Source organism: Lactuca serriola, chromosome 6 (assembly GCF_051521515.1).
Source record: "Lactuca serriola cultivar US96UC23 chromosome 6, Lser_US96UC23_V15, whole genome shotgun sequence".
In the NCBI taxonomy this organism is placed as follows: domain Eukaryota; kingdom Viridiplantae; phylum Streptophyta; class Magnoliopsida; order Asterales; family Asteraceae; genus Lactuca; species Lactuca serriola.
Genome location: NC_136413.1, coordinates 81163179 through 81180610, shown reverse-complemented (window position 1 = coordinate 81180610; position 17432 = coordinate 81163179). Strand labels below are relative to the sequence as shown.

Genomic DNA, 17432 nt, shown 5'->3' with positions numbered 1-17432 from the left:
CTAGGTATGTCGACGAGCGTAGGCTATCTCGAAGGCTTGGTGCATCATAAGGTTAAAAAAGGTCAAGGACATATGGGTAGATTCATGTAGTGAAACCATAATGGTTAGAATTGTGTGGCATTTTCATAAAAAGATTATAGTGTAAGCATAAACCTAAACTATATCTTGTACTTACTTCTTCAACATAATCGATGCTCGTTTTTAGCTAGGCATGTTATCATGGATATAGATGTTACCGAAGCACGTCAATATATCATTATATATATATATATATATATATATATATATATATATATATATATATATATATATATATATATATATATATATACATATATATATATATATATATATATATATATATATATATATATATATATATATATATATATTATGCTTGTTTATCGTTTTAAGGTGAATGTTGTAATATTTTTTACATAGTGTGGTAACATTATGATAAAACATATTTTATAATTAATATGTAAATTTTTCCACGTACCAAATCATAGTGATGAGATATGTTCCTACGTGCTTGAGTAACAGAGTTATGCATCAAAACATGATGATAGAAATACTTTGCAGATGCTATTATCGCTGTTGAAAACATTGGTGTCCACCAACCTCTGGAGCCACACACAACGAGTTCTATTAATTTAATGAACAATTATAACCTTTAAAACATGTGATAGTTGTGTATAAGCTATATTTACCTTTTGTAAGACATCGAGGAATAATTTTTTTGCTCATAGTTTACAATGAGAATCTGCAAAACTAGCATACTTTAATGTGGAAGCACAAGAAAAGCTACTTGAATAGCAGCCATAAGCCATGACTTTTACCACTATCAAGTTTAAAAGGCCATTTGTTTTATCAACAAAAGAGAAGTCCCCTTTAATGTATGCGCCAATCAGACCTAACTCGTCTTCTGTAGCAAGCTGCAAAAGGACTTGAGCGTCGCAATTTAATCATTCGAGAATTACTAAATAATTGTCATAATTAAACATGTTCATGGATATTTGAGTTATTGTTGTAAGAGATCATAAAGTCTTAATATAGTGATAACCATGCCCAAGATATATAAAACTAAGTTAGAGTCTTGACCTTCCAATAAAATCGAGGATTTTGAACTTTCACATAAACTTTTATAGATTCCTTCTTCCTTGTTCCTTCAAATTTGAATGTTGCGCCGCCTTCTTCCAATAAACTATAATAAATTTAAATAACAATATGCTTGTTATACCAACCTTTATCATGTATTGGAATAAAGAGCTCAAAATAGAACAATTATCTGTTTGTTGAGTCAAAAAAAAAAAAAAAAAAAAAAAAAAAAAAAAGAAAGAAACAAAGATGAAGAGATAATACCAATAAAGATGCAATGTACAAATATAATTTATGGTTATATATATATATATATATATATATATATATATATATATATATATATATATATATATATATATATATATATATACACACACACTAGATGTGAGCCGACAAAGATAAATAATTTTTTTTTTTACGATAGCTTCATACGAGGAAATAATCATTAGATTTTAATATTAGTTATTATATAATAAAAATATCACCACCTTTAAATAAAATATTTATTCTTACAACTTGTATTTAAATTGTCTTTTTATATATTTTATGTAATTTATCATTATCGATGTCGAGTTAAAAAAAATGTAAATTAATTTGTAAACATCAACTTAATATTTTAAAATTGTCATTTTGCTTCAAATTAAATTTCTTAGTAACCTTCCTTAATTATAGTTTTCAAACTTTTAGTAGATTTTAATGATTTATTTATGCATAACTGATTTGTACAAAACACATTCTATCTTATACTTCCTAAAACTCAAGATATAACTATTATGTTTTACAAAATAATATATATATATATATATATATATATATATATATATATATATATATGTATGTAGTAATTTCTTTGTAAAAATTGGATATTTGAGTTAATATGAAATGTAAAGGTTTTCTGCAAATATATAAAAATCTATGATTTTTCTAAATGTTGGTATATAAATGATGGTGTTTTTGTATTTTGTCATATATATATATATATATATATATATATATATATATATATATATATATATATATATATATATATATATATAGAGAGAGAGAGAGAGAGTTAGGTTCAAATGTTTTCACTATCTATTGTGTGCATGTATGATTGATTCTGGACCAATCATTTTAGTTATTTTAAGAAAGTAATTAATGCATATTAAATGCTGAAAATGTAATTAATATCCATTATATCTTCAACATGTAATATGCATTAATTAGTTTCTTAAAATAATTAAAATAATTGGTCCAGAATCAATCATACATGCACACAATAGATAGTGAAAACAAAATAACCTAACCCTATATATATATATATATATATATATATATATATATATATATATATATATATATATATATATACACCAAAATTTACAAAAATTCTTAAGTTTTTACATATTTGCATAAAAACCTTTACATTTCATATTAACCTAAATATCTGTTTTTTAAAAAGAAATTACTGATTTTTTATAACATAACATTTATTTCTTTGTTTTTTTAAATTAGCATGGAAACACAAATTAGTGAGGTTGTCTCTTGTCTAGGGTAAAAAAAATAAGAAATTAATCATTAATCAACAACCATTACTCAAACAAAAATAAGTGACATCATTTATTTTTTACAATGTCAACCTAAAAACGAATAGGATAAATGTGATGTCAAAAAACAACTAGTAACTTCTTTAAAAAACGAATATTTCAATAAATCTACAATGTTACTTAAAATGTGAGGGTTTTTTTATATATAAACAAAATATAAGGGTGTTTTTGAATGTTGTTTGATAAATGATTTTGTTTTTCTGCATTTTGGATATATATATATATATATATATATATAGTGTGTGTGTGTGTGTGTGCGCGCACACACACACATGCGTAAAAGAATGTGACTCACATTAAGGTGCCAATAGCAATAAATTCTTGAAGGAACCCAACAACAAGTGACCTCGCACCAATTTCCATCAAAGATGGTACCATAGTTTTCGGGTTGTTCAGAATTTCACAAGTCCTTTTAAGAATTCCATTTGCCGCTACCATACCCGCCTGGAAGACAATAAAAGACCATGTGAGACATTAACTTTTATGTGTTCTCTATTTATCAAAATTTGAACAAAATTGTGTAATGAATACTTATTTGATCTACACTAGAGTTTTGCATGTAATATTAACTTGTGTAACAGGTTACCTTCACACCATCCTCAAGGATCCCATGACCTATAAAAATAAATTACACTTTTTAAAATTAAGATAAAGTAATTAAACTTTGAACATAGACGAAAATACTTACAATTGAAACACTTATTTCTTGTAGAGTCATAGATTCAACAAAAAGTGGTGACATAAAGGGTAGTGTGATGTAAATTAACCTTTTGTAGAGTTAATGTATGAGAATAATAGGGATGACTTTAAAAAAAATTATATAAACCCTTTTAGGTTCTATGAAACACCGATCAATTTCAAGTTAAATAATGGCATGTCACTCTTTTAATCTCATAAACAATTTCCACGTATGACCTTTAGTTATCTAATGAATTCAATTACTTTTGTCAAGTTCAAATATATATGAATTCGTATATGCTTTTACCATAATTACAATGAGATTTACAAAGTTACAATAAACCTTGCATTATAATATCATCTTATACTTTCTTGAAGAGCCCATACATTATTTATATTGAGATTTTGGTGTATGGCATTCGAAAGTCAATTATGAGATGGCGAACTATTGTTTAGATGAAAAAGGCTCTTGATTATCTATTTGAGCGTATCTTGACACCTATCTATGAAGACTGACAAAGGAAGAATATTACCTTGGTATCCTCCACAAAACCAAATTCTTCGCTTCCCTTGGATGTAAGCAAGCTCAAGAACAGCCTTTGTTGCTGCAACTGATGGAATTGACAGTCCTAGTGACCATTTATGTAATGTACTTTTTGGTGTTCGAGAAGGATTGACAGTGACTAGAAAAGGCAGCTCATTTTCATCAATATTCTGCATTTTAATTTTAATAGTTAAACCACTAAAACATATTTGCATTTACATAAACTAGATGGTAGTAACTAACAGTTAAGGAAAATAAGAAGTAAATTATATATATATACATATATATATATATATATATATATATATATATATATATATATTAGTAAATAGAGATTGTGAGGGAGAGTTACTGTTCATTCGGTTCGACTTCTTCTAGACAAAAAAAATAGCTACCTAAATCGAATTAACATTACAACTTTGATAGCATATGATACAAGATGTAAAATAAGAAACTGTCTAGGCATATGTATTTTGTCTACTATCATAATAGATTTTCACATTAATATGTTTTCTGCTTAGGAAAGTTTGATCTAATAATTTTCATCTTTCTTAATTTTAAAGCCAAATCGTTTGTAATTTATAAGTTGCAATTGTGGTAGAATATTATATTTTCAAGTTATGTTTTTGGTCCTTACATAATTTTTTTTATTTTTATTTATTTTGTGTTTTGTTTCATATTTTATCTGTGGGCTTTACTAAAAAAATTCGGCACGTACACACATACTTTGTGCGACTCAATCAAGTTGAAAAGAGACAAAGTGTTTGAGGGAGAGAGAGGGTCTTAAGAGAAAATAAGAAAGAAATAAAATCAATGGTTGTGTGTGTGTTTGTGTTTATCTATATCACAAACATAACAGAGAGAGATAACCACTACAAGAATATGAGTCTATAGATGCATATTATTCCAGTGATGATTATGATTAAATGTATTATAATGTTTTTGTGTCTTTAATAGATGATTGTTACATGTTAAAATTCTTGCTTATAATGTTTTGTTTAAATTATGTTTATTATTTATTTCAACAGAATGTCAATACATGTTGCCAGAGCTTGTGGGTCATGTAAATAACTTGTTCTAATCAAATATGTCTTTATGTTCAATAACTTTTTAACTTACTAACTTTTTAATTACATGTATAAATGTATCAAAACCAAAGAGAAGTTTTGGAAGAAATTTGAATTTGTATGAACGGTTTAGATTTAACAAGAAGAAGCCACTTCCCTTGGAGTTTGATATCACGGGGAGACTATAGAAGGTCATTGGCGATAACTATCAGGATTATATACGATTGGTCTCAAATGAGGTTGCAAACAATGTCCCCTTTCACTATCCGAGTTGGGATGATGTCCCTGAAGATTATAAAAGAAAAATATATCCCACGTTGAATGTAAGTATAAAATTTAATGGTTTTATTAGTATAACAACTTTATATTTTTGAGGTGTTTTATAATCCTTTTCATTTTCTTTTATAGAATTATTTTGGTATAGATTCTTTCGGTGACACGCCTCATTGGAATGGCATTATGCAAGGACTTGACGTGGATTTCAAAGTAAGCTACAGGCACCGAAAATTGAAGGTGAAAAAGCATTTTATGAGAGTTGGAGGCTACAATGATGTGGTAACGGCAAAGAAACACCCCCCCCCCCCCACCCACCTAAAATGAATGAAAAAGCATGGAGGAAAGTTATTCATGAACGAAAAGTATCAAAACCATTCTGTAAAAAATAAAGATAACAGGGGAAAATAGTTGTATGGAAGTTCTCATGGTGTTGAATCCTATGCCCAAAAGCGGCATAAGGAATTAAGATTTTTTTAGTGTTATTTAAGGGTTTTTCAACATTTTCTATGAAATATTAGTAATAGTTTTTGTGGCTTTTTGTAGAAAAAAGAAACTCGAATGGCAAACCACACGGATGGATGGAAAAAAAAGTCATTTTAAGGAAGGAAAATGATGGTGTCACCCACAGACGCAACACGATTGGGTAAGTAAAAGTGGTATTTACGTACTTTTAGTATGATGTTATTTTGTATAAATTATTCATATGGAATTTAGAGTAAATTGTTTATATTGTTATTTAAAATGGATTGCATATATTACAAGTAGATTTATTCAAATTTTGGAACTGTTATTCTTATTATTTATATACTTTGAACAGATGGGGTTTTTTCTTGTTATAGTTGTTACGCTGCCAAATTTTAGAAAAAATAATTAATAAATGTTTATTGTATGGTAAAATTATGGAAGAGTATAGAAAAATCTTGGAAGAGGTTGATGGTGATGATTCATTGGTTAATCAGACAGAATGCCTCAAGTGTGCACTTGGAGAAAGAAGCGGCCATACAAGAGGTGTTGGAAGAAAAGTGAAAAATGTAGCAACGTAATGTGCAAAGTACATCAACCAATGCCCTAAACTTCAATGCATTTGCTCAAGAGTTGACTCAACAAATGAGTCAACAATTTACAGAACAGATGCATCAAGTTCTTATCTCAAAATCCAAACGCCCAACCACCACAATTTCAATTTACTTTTGATCCTTCCTGACTACAAGTTCCAAAGGGTGATGATGTCAATGAAGAAGATGAAAAAAGTCAAGGATATGAAAATGAAGATGATGAAATGGAAGAAGGTGATGAAAATGAAGAAGATGATGAAAATGAAGAATGGGAAAGTAGTTCTAGTGTATCTGATAATTAGGTTGTTTGTTTTAGTTTGGTTTGTATGAAACATCTAAACAAAATCAAATTTGGCTCTTCATTTTTGGTAAACCGAGCATGTAAGATATTTTAAAAGTTTTGATGGTTTGATATTTGGAATTATTTAGATTTAAATTAACTGTTTTTGGTTTTATTTTATTGTATATAAATTTTTTGGAAATTTAACACAGGGGGGTAAAAAAACTGTGTTGTGTAAAACCTGTGAAACACCTGTAGGGGCGACTTATCGTCACTATAAGTGTACTTACAGCAACAATATGTCGTCACTATAGATGAGGCTATGGCGACATTATGTCGTCGCTATATTGATCACTATGGCGACAATATATCGTCTCTATTGTCCGCTATATAGGGACGATTTGTCGTCGTTGTAAGGGGGGCTACATCGACAAAGGCTATGGCGACGACATTTCAACATAAAGCGACGAACCTACGGCAACAAAGTCTATAGCGACGACAAGTCGTCGTTGAGGTCTATAGCGACGACTTTCCACTCTATAGAGATGATTTTTGTCGTCCCTATAGGCTAAAAATCTTGTAGTGAACAGGAAAGAAAAGAAATGGGACATAAGATAAAGAAAATAGTGACATCAGAACTCTTCACAATAGTTGGGCAGAAACAACGGTATTAGTGGCCGCCGGTGATATTATATGGCCGACGATGGTGGTTGGAGGTGCTAAGTAACTGATTTAGCAATGGACAACCCTAATCACTCTTGATTTCATTAGATTGCACAATTTAAGATAATTTCTTGAAAACCTTATATAATCTCATGAATGGTTTGAAAATAATGGAAAATTGTTGAACGTATGAGATTCATGATGCATTGTAATTATGAATATGGATAGTAGGTTGAATTCATGGAAATGGACATAGAGACATGAGTTTGGTGGTGTTTGTTTTTAAGAGGTAAATATATTCTGTCCTTTTCCATGTCCACAAAATAAAATATAGACCAAAATCATTTTTTCATATCTTTTGTCTTAATAAAAAAATTAGTTATTTTTTAAAGTCTTCATATAAAACAATAAAATAAAAAAAAATAATAATAAAAAAAAAAAAAGACCGATGGTGATGGTGTTGATGTTGGTGGTGATGATGGAGGTACAAAAGTCATGGTGGTGGTGGAAGAAGTAGGGAGATGGGGTGGCAGAGGTGGTGGTGACGGCGGTGGTGTTGATGGTGGTGGTGCGGTGGCACAAGCATTAGGCGGTTGTAGAAGTGGCGGTGATGCCTACATTGATGGTGTAAAACTAAATATCACATAGTTTTAGAACTTATAAAATGTATTTCAAAATCAAAAACTATTTTTTTTTTTTTTTGTATTTCGGAAAAAAAAATTTCAAAAAGACTTATCATGACTTTTGTTTTCTAAAAACAAACAATTTCTCTTCAAATGTCTTTCTACCCAAAAACATAAGTGGTCAAAAAGATTTTTTTTTCCAAAAAACAAACACCATCTTAAACATCTTTGGTTGGAATTTTCACTTTTTCATTGGAGTCAAAATAGTAAGTATAAATGTAATAACTTGAAATATCTTTGTTGTGTATTGAAATTGGAAGTTGGGTTGTGAATTTAGATTTTGAAAGTGTTACATGTAGAAATTGGAATTAAAATTTTGAATTAAATCATGCCATGAGTTGATCGAAAGTATCATAAAATCAAGCAATTGGTAGTATTGAGTTAATTATAGTCACTAGATTTTATGTTTGACGAAAGATGAAGAAATAATGGAATTAACATTTTCTTGCTAGAAAGAATAGTATCAAATGGTTATTAAGATTATGTAAATGGTTATTAAGAATATGTAGGTGTAAATAAGAAATGAGAAACTACTTGGAATTTCTTAAAAGCTTGTTGAAGAATGGAATGAAATCATGAACTTCATCATGATGAAAATACAGAATTGTAGTAATTTTATGTCCAACATGCATATTTGTAGCTATAAATTTTAACTTAGTGAAACAATAGCTTCTTATGTAGCCAAGACAACAAAGAACAAATATCGAAAAGAATTAGCCTGATCAAAATTTAAGAGAGAGAGTTACGAGTGTTCAAATTTGTGAAAAATCTGTACAAAGTTGGAATGCAGAATTTTTCTAAGTCTGAAAAATTAAAGTGTTTATATACCTATGGATGCGTAACTCTTGCTATGCTATCCAACGAAGTTGATTCTGGAGTGTAACATATATCCGCTACAGAAAGGAAGATGTAGGGAAAATAATAAATTAATTAGGAGGTCATATGTGATAGTTACCAGGGTCTAAAGTAAGCTTAAACTTGTGATGTCAAAAATTGACCTTTTTGTTGAATTTTTATCAAATTCAAGGATTTTAGTTAAATTGAATAAATTAATTTAGAATGGGTTAATAAAGCATGAACAATGAGTTATAGACAATAAAAATTGCTTAAAATTTTATAAAAAATGCTATTAAGCGATCATTTTAAAAGTGAAAAATAATATTTTATAAAAATGGCTATTAAGCGATCATTTTAAAAGTGAAAAATAGTATTTTTCAAAATGATCCGAAACATAACTACAACGATTTCTTACCATAAAAAGTTCAAGAAAAAAAAAAAAGAAATAACAAGTTTGAGTCAAGAAAAAAATATATTTTGGTTAAGCTTAAAAATGAGAAAATACGATAAAACTAAAAAAGTTATTGTTTTAGCACATACGAATGCAAAAAGAAATCGTAATGACATTTATATAATGTTGGGCGTATTTGGTAACAAATATATTGAAAATATAGAATGTAAAATATTTTCTATTTTTAGAAACTTTTACGGATAAAAAAATGAATAAGATAAATGACGTTTTGACAACTAACCATTGTAATAAACTTATAAACAAGTTCAAACCAGAATGTTGCTAAAATAACTCCCTAAAACCCAAGAAAATAATATTTAGGCAAAGTATAATGTTTAAATGAGAAAATAGTTGGTTTGAAAAGTCCTATGAAACTTTATACATGTTTTAAAATTATTGGAACATGTTTCGATTATAAATCATGGAGTATGAACACACTAATATAAGAAATGACGAATTACTCTAAACTGGGACAAAGAAAAGGAAAACATGTAAAAGTGATTATTTTACTTTTATGAAGCATATTTAACTTTTATAATAGAGTTGGAATAATCTAGACCATAGTCATTATATATTTTTGAGATTTAAATAAGTTTGCTAAATTAAAGTAATATGATTAAATAGTTGAAAATGGAAAAAAAAAAAAGCTTAAAATAACTTTAAAGCATTATAATGATGTTCTAATAACTATATTAACATAGTCCTTGCATAATTATATAACATGTTTTTGACTTGTCTATTCATTAATCAATCCTACAGAGATTGAATTGTGCTTAGAAGTAATCAAGGTTAAACATAAGTGGGGAGGTGTAGGTAGATCCTGCCGTGAAGTAGTTAGATATCCCTATGTGGGATTCCCATATGGAAAACATTCCGGAACAAGGGTCGTACTTTTGGAACAAACTCCAAACAAGGTAGCGACCTTGAAAGAAAAGTATCGGGTCAAGAGATGAACTATATTCTGTCTTGACATACATTACGATCGTTAAAGGGGATTATAGAAAATCGGTGTTGACCGGTTTTCTTGTATTTCGAAGGGAACTGAAAGTTTGTTTTGGACTTGTTGAGTATTTGGTTGTATTTTTTGGGTTTTAACTATTTATACTTTTTGGGTTATACGTACTTTGACAATTTGTACACTTTTAGCTATAAGTATTTTGACTAGTTATACGTTTTAAGTTATATGTATTTTGATTATTTGTATATTTTGGAGAAATTAATTCTTTCCTTACTTGAGTATTATGGAACAATGTTCTGAGTTGGTGAATGTATTAAAAATAAGTATTTTGAACTATATCTACGGCTTTGGAATGTGCTATCGACTTTGATGCATATTAGGCACAAATGAATTTTGCAAGTATTATATGTGTGTAAAGATGTTTTGAACAAAGGAAAACAATTTGAAAAATGAGTTATTTTGTTTATAGAAAATCTTTTGGAAAGTAAGTGTTGTTTGAGAATCATTTCTTTTAAAGAATAAGGTAAGGAAATTTTTTCCAAACATTATTTTATGTCTAAAACATGGGCTCACAAGACAATTCGTTGTCTTACGTATTCTTCTTTTTAAATTCTATGTGTGTCAGGTATCGAGCTTTGGGTTGAAGTCTACATTTTAGATAGCACTTGTTAAAGGATTTAGTAAACCGCATACAAGAAAGAAGTACAAGAGTATATGTATAGTTTAATTAATTTATTTGAGAAAACTTTTATAGTGCTTCTATATTGTTTTTTTTATTGTAAAACCTATTTGGTATTCATTGTATTGTAATTAAAAGAAATAAATTAGACTGTATTTCCATTGGACATTGACATCACAACAAATGATGTGATTTAGTTGCTAATTCCTACTGGACAAAGTTAGAGTTACACTAAGTATTAGAACTAGACTCGTGAATGTATATATTATCTCCAAAGATATAAACGGTCTAGTCTTTGGGATACCTGCATTCTGTTGTAAATTAAATGTGTAATACACTAATATAAAAGGATTACAACAAAATTAGGGGAGGAATATTGGTGATTCTAGTATTAAGAATGATTTTTGGTGGTTGGTATTTATATAACACCAAAGGTATTTGGAGTTGATCCTAATACATGTTAACTGTTGTTGATTTCATATCCTTATAAGTTACCAAGATCACAAATACGATGAATATTATAAATCAAAAGGACGTGACCCCTTACATGGTAAAGGGTGGCGTCCTTGCATAGCTAAAGAGTATAGTCACTTACTACAAATTGACAGATTGGGACATGGGGAAACACCTATATTGGGTTTAGAGAAGTCCTTCATAACCTAAATTAAAAAATGGTGATGCGACATTCAACAAAAACATACATTCACATATGTTGCAACATAAGGCATTACCATACACGGGTGTACTGGTATTTTAATATTTTAATACAAGTGTCTGATATGTGTGGTGTTGCATACTAATCTGTAGTTAGTACTATTGGTACACCTTTTGCACCAAAAAGAAACTTCAAATACTATGAACCACCACTTTCCTTTATCCATCTGTAGAGGGAACATTTATTACAAATGTTATATGTCATCGTTATTTTTATACTCTAAGGAAAAGAACAACATATATGTAACACCTTATTTTATGAATTTGTAAAAGTAAATACGGGGTGTACTTATGTTTTAAAAGGGGTTATGTATATGATAATAACCCTTGGATATGTGGTAAAAAATAAATTGAAAAGTTGTGTAGTTTTGAAAAAAGTTATTATATTCATATTTAATAAAATGGTTAGACAATAATGTTGAGATTAAGAAAGTGTGACTTAATAGATTTAAAAGAATTGATTTTATTTTTGTAATGTAGCCATGAAAATTTAGAGCGTGTGGGCGAAAGAATCGACTAAAACGGAGTCCATATGAAGAAGTTATGTTTATTTGAAGTTAAGAAGAAAGTACAATTCTAAAACAATAAGATAGTGAGTACACAACACATAAAATCTAAACCATGATGTTAATGATAACGTGATGTGTAAACGTTTAATTACACATCAAATGGAGCCAACGTCACAAAACATAGTACACAAATTAGGAAGTCGGTTGTGTCACTCATTTACTGCCCACACACTCTCTAGCACTCTCTAAGGACAATTTTTGATGAGCTAAACCTAGATAAGGAGCTAGGTGAAAGGAAATCTCAATAAATCAATAATCTAACACTATCACTTAGAATAAAGAGGTAACTTCATCTTCATCATTAAGCTTGTTTGGAGTTTATGGTGACTGGTATCTTATATATATTAAAGAAAGCTTAATTATATTTTTAAAATGGGCTTAGTAATCATATTCTTGATGTTATATAACTAGTCCATGCCTAGTTCTTGAATTTGGAGAAGATAAACCGAAACCCTAGTTTTGGGAAATTTTGATAATAAGAAATTTTTGACTTATATCATAATGAGTTAAGTTATATTAATGATTTATTCGTGAAGTATAATTAGTTTTATCCATTAAATTTAGTTCTATGATTGTGGTGGAAATATTGTACCTTGACTCAAGGTAATGAAATAATGAATAAGGTGACAGAAAGTTCATGTCTTAATGAATTAAGACATGTAGACAACAAGTTCATGGAGCTTAATAAGTTTACCTACATTACTGATGGGTTGAGTCAATATATAAATGAGTTGTACCTTGAGTTGTAATACTCAATTGAGTGTGTTATGCTGACAATATTTGAACTAAAGCATATATGGAGCTTCAAGAACCAACAATCCATACACTGGAAATGTTGCAAGGTGAATGACCATGCTTTCTTTCTAGATAATTGATATCAAGATATGTGGTGATTATTGTATTATGTGAAAGGCATAATATATGAATGATTTTTAAATAATGTTGTATGTGTTAATAAACTTGTGTAACTAAGAGTTATGGTAGGTTATAACTATATGATTTGATAAGATGATGTAGCTTAAATTTACAGTAGCTTATTGCTATATGAATCAATAAGATGGTGTAGCTGGGATTTATAACATGTTATTGATATATAAGTTAATATGTTGGTGTATCTTAGATTCATAGCATGTTATTGATATATAAGTTAATAAGTTAGATGAAAAAGTTTATGATTGATTATTATTATAGGAGTTACTAAATGTTGTTGTATGTATACATAGTTGAAACTCTGGCATGGGTCACATGAATGTATCTTCAGCCAATTGGGGCCTCTAGAACTATTAACCTGATCGTTTATGTGTTAATCGTTTAAGAAAATATTAATATTTTAGGTTTTGCAATTATTCATTGTGTGCTTGATAACATCAACTTTAGGATTTTTCTATAATGAATCTCTGGAAAGTATATCATTCTTTGATATGTACACAAATTAAAAATGTGCCTATCTAGTAATACTAATAAATAAGGATTGCCAATTTAGTTCCCGGGTTTTATTCTAAAATTGACTCATGTAATCATAAGATATTTGCTACTTTTAGCTTATCAATGACATAACATCCGAGAATCACTTGCCAATGATTGTTGGAGATACAAATAATATTTTCAATTTGATCTAAACCTTATATAAATTTAATCTCTTTTATGATATGTAACCAAACATTTGAGAAAAAGGATCATTTTGTAGGACACAATGAAGCAAAGTTGAATTTCAAGTTATTGATTATCACATACACTACCATATTTGAATCCCCAACAAAAAAGACGAAGCAAAGTTGAATTTCAAGTTATTGATTATCACATACCCTACCATATCTGAATCCCCAACAAAAGAGACATACCCAACGTTTTGCACATATAGAAATGAGTAGTGGAGAATAAGGTTATGTCTTTGAAATGTATGTCCATGTTCTAGTAACAAAACAAGGTTTTGAAATGTTTTTGAGAAAGATGCTATGTTTAGTAACCTAGTTGGTATTGGTTTTTTGTCTGTAGATCTTTTTGGCCTCCTTTGTTTGCATCGTCAAGACCACATAAAAATATTAGCTTTCGTAGACCGTTTGTTTTTTGAAGACCGTAGACCTAATAAGGTTTGCATGTCCTCTTCTTGATGTAGATGTAGACCAGAGTTTTCTAACATTTTCTAGCCTAAAAACACATATATCTTTTTTTTAAAAATTAAGACTTAGATTTATTCCAAGTTTATCTATGATAAACAATTTGATTTTTTGTTTATCATACTTCAAGAAAATAGGTCTGACGACACAACGATTCCCTTTGTGACAAATTTATAAATAAATATTTAATTACAATAATAGTTGTTACAGCTCCTTATATAGATATTAAACAAATTAATATTGTCTTATATTTTTTGTGCCAAATTTTATAAAAAATAATTAATGAAGCAACATCAGTTTCTTGGGAAATACTTATGGTGAGTTTTTAATTGATTTAGGTAGAAAAGTAAATTTTAAAATCGAAATTTAATTCCATCTATTTTATATGTTACATTTTTTGATCCCTAACTACAATTTTTATGTACAACTTTAGACCAAAGCTTGTTGTTTTTTTATCAAATATATCCATTAATTTGTACCATTTTATTTTTATTATTTTATACAATAATACATAAAATTTGATCTAGATTTCTTAACTATTTATAATAGATTAAAAGTATTGAAAAATTCTTATATGTTTTAAGAAAAATAGTTTTTTTAAATTTTAGTTTATTTTCGCAGTTTTTAGACAGTTAAAAAACAAATAGTCTTATTTATCAGATTGCAGACATTTGGTTCATCTCTTCTATTACATATGTCTACAGACTGTAAACAGGTTGGCTCAGAAAAAACAAACAACAGCTAATATCTATTCTCTACGGGCTATGTAGTTGTTTGTAGGGGTGGGTGTAATGTAGATTTCCTATCTAATTTTTTGGAGCATGTCTTAACCTTAAAGATTTATTTATTTTATTTATTTATTTATTTATTGAAATAAGAACTTCCCTAATGAGTTTCCATGTCAGTTTTCGCATATCAACTAATCTTTGTTGCAAACATGAGGCTATGTCTCATGTCGTTGAGTCATTGTAAGCAGTGGCGGATCCAGAGATTATTGTAACTGGGGTGCATAGTGCACAACTATTATTATCATGGGGGCCATTAATTGAAAATCAATTTTAATTATGAATTTTCTATATAAAATATATGAAAAAAAGCATGTTAAGTGGGGTGCATGCACCCCACTAAAACCCTCTACATCGGCTACTAACTGTAAGTGAAACATCGGTATAGCGACAAGGGCCGAGTAGTATCAAAATTTGAACATTGATAAATAAGCTATTCAATTTGAATTAATTATTGTTTGCTAAGTAAATAATCTATCTACCCTGGTGATACTCTCAAACTAATAGAAGTGTGTTTCCCATCATTTCATTTCTCATTTAATTGAGAAATGTCATCGTAAATTTCTATTCGTTTAAGAATTCTCAATGAGCATATTAAAATTTAAGATTGAAAACATCATGTGTACCTGGAGCACATTTAACCAGTACGTTAAGCACACTTTGTTATCCTTAGTTCCAAGAAAATTCAGTGCACTCCATGTTGTGCGGTTTCGAGGCATTAGACTTCTGTCATTGTGTAGAAAAACGTCACTGCAAAAAGAAACATTTATTATCCATTTAAAATCATTATAGCAACGACATTGCTGTAGAGAAGAAATTATTGGGATGGCCCAAAGAAACTTGATCGTCTCCACTTCATAGGCATCCATCAGTTTGGTTGATTCAGTTCAATTGGGAGCCGTCGCGTTTTTGTTTGTTTGAAGATTTTGTATTCGTGTTGTCTTTCAAAAAAAAAAGCTCCCAAATACACATTGTTAGAAGGTAAGATGTTTTCATTTGTTTGGTAGCCAAAATCGTTCTAGCTCTTTCTTAAATGTTACAATCCTTGTTGCTAGCCATGAGCTAGTTTGTAGTTTATGATGATATTAACGTTCACAGAAAAGGTTGTCAATCCATACATTAAGTAGGTCAAGATCACTCGAGCGTAAGGGAACATAATACCTGTATACATAATTAAAAGCCCCAAATATTCTTCTTTCTTCATTTGTAGCTTCTTCCCCCAACAATCTCAGAGTTTGATGGGTATCCGCATCTATTATGCATCCACCAAACCTTTCTTCAGAGCCATCCTCACATAGAAGTAAACAACCTGCTCATAGATCATATTTCACACCCATTAGCTAATTTACTTACTACATTAGTGTAACCTTACTTATTAAGCAAAAAATTAAGTAAAAATTAACTGTCAACTCGGTGGCGGTTTTGCTATGGTGCCCGTAGCAGCACCAACAACACCGATTTTTCTGGATGCAATTCAAAAAAATTTGATCTTTTTTCTACTATTATGTCGGTGCGTAAAAAAATATGAAACTAGGTAAAAGAAATGTGTGACCCTAAGGTGCAATTTAGAAGCCCAAAAATATAATTAGAAGCCCAATGTTTTCATCCAAAAAAAAATGGACAAGTAGCCCGAGGCTAGAAGCCCAAATATTTTAAAATTGAGACCGAAAAAGTAACGAATCATTTTCAAAAAATGTCCATTTGGAAAGGTCAAATTTAAATTATAATTAGATAGTTATTATGTTTTTATGCAATGGATGGCTTTTCATGTTAGACGTAATCAATTGTTTTTATGTTTTATATTATGTTTGATCGAAGAGAAAAAACCGAGTCATACTTATTATAAAATTTTGCATCCACCGTGTCATTTGGGCATTTTGGGTTAGCTTTTTCTATAGTAAAAGTGATTTTTAAGAAAAGTGCTTATTAGCTTATAGTTTTTAGAAAAAAAAAACTATTTTTAAAAAATGTTTGGATAAGAAAAACTGCTTTTCAAAAGTAAAATGGTTAAAAAGCTAGGATTTTCTAGCTTTTTGAAAATTTTATTTTTTCCTATCCAAAAAGCTGATTTAAAAAGTGTTTTAAATACACAAACACTTTTTTAGCTTATTAGATTTTTGAAAAGCTAAAAAACTAATAAGCTGTTTTGAAAAGTTTTGCCAAATACCCATTTTGTGAAAAGTAAACTTCAAAAACAGAATTTAAAATCGGATGATGAGTAAAAAAATGTAAAGTTGGATACTATAAAGCAACCAATCTTTTATTAAAAAAAACTATCTTTCATACATACACACAACCTAAGGCTAACTGTACAAAACTTTATGATCCAATGGAAAGTTGGTCAAATGATGCTGAGGTTACATGCTGCTATGTGAACCCCTTCATG

General features: G+C 29.1%; 1 protein-coding gene across 1 annotated transcript in view; it reads right to left on the bottom strand.

Annotated features, from left to right (window-relative positions):
* The window catches only part of LOC145059341 (uncharacterized), a 55473-nt gene that overhangs the window by 19948 nt on the left and 18093 nt on the right, over positions 1–17432 (bottom strand). Inside the window, exons 7-15 of the mRNA XM_079007198.1 lie at positions 16208–16355; positions 15673–15796; positions 3902–4082; positions 3277–3305; positions 2986–3134; positions 1102–1204; positions 840–935; positions 711–763; positions 500–623 (exon numbers count right to left, since the gene is read on the bottom strand). Coding sequence (XP_078863324.1) covers positions 500–623; positions 711–763; positions 840–935; positions 1102–1204; positions 2986–3134; positions 3277–3305; positions 3902–4082; positions 15673–15796; positions 16208–16355 — 1007 coding nt within the window. The remainder of the gene's footprint in view (positions 1–499; positions 624–710; positions 764–839; positions 936–1101; positions 1205–2985; positions 3135–3276; positions 3306–3901; positions 4083–15672; positions 15797–16207; positions 16356–17432) is intronic.